This window comes from Hordeum vulgare, chromosome 7H (assembly GCF_904849725.1).
Source record: "Hordeum vulgare subsp. vulgare chromosome 7H, MorexV3_pseudomolecules_assembly, whole genome shotgun sequence".
NCBI classification, from domain to species: domain Eukaryota; kingdom Viridiplantae; phylum Streptophyta; class Magnoliopsida; order Poales; family Poaceae; genus Hordeum; species Hordeum vulgare.
In genome coordinates, this window is record NC_058524.1 from 141,782,711 (window position 1) to 141,787,293 (window position 4,583).

Sequence of the window (4,583 nt, forward strand, 5' to 3'; positions counted from 1 at the left end):
GTCCATTCTATCCCACCTCATCCTAGTTTGTGAAGCAACCTACTATTCTGTCATTCCAAAAATTCTCGAAAAATTCTCATAAATACTTTGGATCATATATTCCTCAAATATGTGAAAACCCTTCCTTCCATAGTTCAAAAATAATTCAACAATATTCATTTTCCTAATCCGTTCAAAATAGCACTTCATGAAGGAAGTGCTATTTCTATTTCTTTGATTACCCTCATATTTTTGGGCACTCTTTCCTATCCAAATCATTGCCTCATGAACACTTTTGTAACGATTTGCCTAGTAAATCTTTCTCAACAAATTTCCAAAGTTTGTGTTTAGCTAATAGCTTTGTGAAGGAAGTACTAGATAGGAATATCCTGATGAGTTGAATTTTTTCCACATCATCTATGTTCCCAAAACATAGCTGTCCATAAAATTTTAGCCACATGTAACAATACATGTGAGCTCATGATCCAATCTTTGATTTTGGTAATATTTTCATTTTGTGAAGCAACTACATTTTATATTGCTTTATAGTTGATGAAAATTTACCACGGGATGACACTGACCATATAACCTCACTCCACCAAATTTTAGCTCATTTAATTCCACCAGTTTCTCTCAATATTTTTCCCAATATTCTGTTCAGTAGAGAGCATTGTGAAGGAAGTACAATTTTTGTTTATCCAAATTTTATGAAAATTTTACAGTACCTTAATGTGCCCAAATTATCATCCTCCTCCAAATTTCAGCTCAATCCAATCATCTATGTGAGCCCAGTTTCAATTAACATTTTCTATCCAGATTGGCACATTGTGAAGGAAGTGTCACTTTGGCATGTACAAATGGTATAATTTTTATACAGTTCCTTCATATGCCCAAATTAACATCATACACCAAATTTCAGCTCAATCCATTCATTCATTTGATCCCAGCTTCAACATTCATATTTCTGCACAGTGTGTTACTTTGCAAAGAAAGTGCCACCTAGGTTCATCCATTTGAGCTAAAAATTTGCCAATAGAGTCTCCTTAGTAGATGATCATTCTCGGCCAAAATTTAGGCCCATTGTCTATGTGAATTACCCGCACCGCTAATCAAACACTTGGGTGCTAATTCATGTTTGAGCTTAGTTCAGTCTCCTCGTGAGATTCTTCTATTGTATTGTTCTTGCTAACACCTACCGAGGGATTGTCCAACCCACCAAACATGCATATTCCACCTAAAACGCGTGCAACACAACGGTCAGGCGGTGACCATGCGGCTGGCATGCAAGTTCACACGTTCTAGAGTTGGGGCCCTCGACCACCATCCAAACCTCAACGTCAAGGCACCACACCATTTATTTCTGATTAAATAGATACTTATATACCTATAAATGATTTTTAGGAAAAATAAAGAGCAAACTATAATGCAGTTGCAATTCAAATTTAACCCGCTTCCAGCTGAATCGACATAAATTTGTCTTTTTCACGAGAGGTGGATACAAGTTTTTAACATCCAACCATTTTGTCAATTGTACATTAAATATGGACTAGTACTTTATAAAAATGATTTGGTCCAATTTTGAAACAAATATATGGTACGTCCTTTATAAAAAACTCATTTTGGTCACCTGAAAAATGAAAAATGAATTTTTCATACAAGGAAAATGAAAACTTCCTTAATCAACATTGTTTGCCATTCCAATATGCACCCTTGTGCATAATATTATATCATTTCAACAAACTATGTCATGAATGTGGCCATAAGATTGATCATTTGGCTTGAAAGCAATGAATCTTCACACATGATAGCCCATTTCTAAGAACACTTGTTTAAAATAATTGTCGTATTACTAGTTTACTATTTTTACTGGTAACTTTGTCACATATAATGACACAATGAAATGGTTTTCCATTTTTTTGAATTTGTTTTGAATTTTTCATGGCCATTTCAAAACGCGGTCAAAATAGCGGGTATGACCATTCCTACCTAGTGGTTGAATCTTGGAAATATTTTGGTGTTTCTATGATTAAATAGATACTTGTGTACCTAGAAATGATTTTATAAAAAATAAAGAGCAAACTATAATGTAGCTGTAGTTCAAATTTGACCCGCTTTCAGTTGATTGAACGGAAATTTGTATTTTTCACGAGAGGTCGATAAAAGTCTTTAACACCCAATCATTTGGTCAATTGTACATTAAATATGTCCTAGTATGTTAGAAAAATGATTTGGTACAATTTTACTACAAATATATGGTAGGTCCTTCACAAAAAAACTCATTTTGGGAACTTGAAAATAGAAAATGAATTTTGCATACAAGGAAAGTGAAAACTTCCTTAAGCAACATTGTTTGCCATTCCTTATTTTTACATTTAATAAGACTTAAAATTTTAGAAAATGATTTGGTCCAATTTTGCAACAAATATTTGGTAGGTCCTTCACAAAAAAACTCACTTTGTGCACTTGAAAAATGAAAAATGGATTTTTTGTGCAAAGAAAATGAAAAGTCCCTTTAGCAACATTGTTTATAATTGTAAGATGCAAGCTTGTCTACTCCAAAAGATCATATTTAGATTTTATCATATGAAAAAGTAGAAGCAAAACAATAAGAAAAATACAACTACATATGCCTTACTCTAATTGGTGGAATTGGTTGTGGCATGGATCGATGACGTGGCGTTCATCCATCCATCAATCTCTCCATCCCCATCCATCCATCCATCTCTCCATCCCCATCCATCCATCGCTCTCTCTCGCCCACAGGAACCCTAGCCCTCTCCCCGATCTCCCTCTCCCCTTGCTCTCGGTCCATTTCCCGTTCCTCCACCGAAGCCGCCCCCAATCCACGCCGACGCGGAGCCATCGACCATCCATGGCCGCCACCGCCTCCTACTTCTCCGACACGGTGTTGATGTCGTCGCAGACCGCATGGGCACCCGACTACTCCGCCGCCAGTGCAGCCACCCCTTCCACCTCCAAGGTTCGTCTCGCGACCCTGTCGTGGTACTAGCCCTCCCACGCGTCGTCCCCGCCTCGGATGGATTTTTAGATTTATTTAGTTTATTGGGTTACTCTGGACGAAGGGATGGTGGGGAGAAAATCGAGTAAAATATGAAGCCTTAGGTTCTTTTTAAATACAATGGAGAATAGATATAATAGATACATTCTTTAAATTTCAAAACATTTTAAATTTTTACCGACACTAGGCAAAATCGTCGATTTTGGTAGTGTCGATACCCTGCTAGTTCTGCATGCATATATTTATTTTTTAGAAGATTTATATTGTTTTTTGTTATTTTTTTTGAGGTATTATATATTTTTTAGAAAAAAAAAACATTTGGATCAGCCTCACCCGACGTTGATGGGCCGGATCCCACCAAACCCACTAGGGTTCCCAGCAAAACGACACATACATATCTCCCACAGCCTTCTCCCTCTTCTGCCTCTACCCTAGCCGCCACTTTCTTCCCTACGAGCGCCCCTCCCTTGTCTCCCTTCCGCTCTGACCCTCCAACGCCCCTACTCTCTCTCCCCCTGTTCTTCCTTCGGTGCCTCCCCGCTCCAGTAGCTTCTCCTCCGGCCATGTCGACGCTCTCCACACAGGGGAACGCACATGGAAAACCTACCGATCGCCCCGACCACCGACTGCCATGGTCGCCGCCGGTTCCTCCGCAACCCTCCAGGCTCCAGTCTCCCTCAATGACAAGGTGAGTGCTCGCTCCCTCACTAGATCTCTATCAGGCCGAATCTGCTCCTCCTGCTGTGGGTATACGACGATCTAATCAGGTTTGGCTTGTTCATTTTTGGCAGGCGGCGACCATGGGCGGCGGTGTCGACGGCGACCGGGCGGCGGGGGACTGCGGGTGTGCGCGATCTGCCTCGAACAGATCCCGCTCCAAGAGACGACACTTGTCAAGGGCTGCGACCACGCCTACTGCAACCGCCGCCGTCCTCCCGACGCTCCGCCAGAACCTCTGCCGCAACCGCCGCCACCTCCCGCGCGCGCCCCGCCTCGCCCAGCTCCACTGGAACTGCCCCGCGCACCTTGCCCAGCTCGCCGCGCCGTGCCGCTACGACCTCGTTGTCGCCGCCGACGTTGTCTACGTCCAGGAGTCAGTGCCCCACCTCGTCGCCGCCATGGACGCACTCGCCGATGCCGAGCGCTGCGTCGTGCTCCTCGGGTACCAGATCCGGTCCCCCGAGGCGCACCAGGCCTTTTGGGACGCAGTGTCTGCCGCCTTCCCGGTGATCGAGAAGGTGCCGCGGGAGCACCTCGACCCGGAGTACGCCTTGGAGGAATCCGACGTGTTCGTGCTCCGTAGGAGGCCGCGGGAGTGAGATTTTTGCTCTATTGCGTCAGGCATTTACATAGCAGGTTTGCAGGAATTCCTTATTTTAGTTCAAAAGCATGAGCATTTAGTTGTGATGGCTGATGAAGGCCGCTGATAGGAAGTGATGAATGTTTTGGCTTCCATGGGTTAATGTTTAAGTAGCATGTTAAGTTTCACCTATGTTTTGTGGTGTAAACATATCGGAGTTTTCATGTTCATGATCGTATTTGTTCGTTGCATTGGGTGATCGACAAAAAAGAAGTCCACTGTGTA

At 42.6% G+C, this 4,583-nt stretch overlaps 1 protein-coding gene across 1 annotated transcript; it reads left to right on the top strand.

The window, feature by feature from the left end:
- Nucleotides 1–3,629: 3,629 nt before the first annotated feature.
- On the top strand, nt 3,630–4,317 carry LOC123408502. The gene is made up of 2 exons (XM_045101597.1): nt 3,630–3,686; nt 3,790–4,317. Exons 1-2 carry the CDS (start codon nt 3,630–3,632, stop codon nt 4,315–4,317), a joined length of 585 nt encoding a protein of 194 aa, XP_044957532.1.
- Nucleotides 4,318–4,583: the final 266 nt, after the last annotated feature.

What these genes read in the sequence shown, in the direction of transcription:
- LOC123408502 (XM_045101597.1), top strand. Translation starts at nt 3,630, where the DNA reads ATGGTCGCCGCCGGTTCCTCCGCAACCCTCCAGGCTCCAGTCTCCCTC. An exon ending in CAGTCTCCCTCAATGACAAG is followed by an intron (nt 3,687 to 3,789) that starts GTGAGTGCTCGC and finishes CATTTTTGGCAG; the next exon opens with GCGGCGACCATGGGCGGCGG.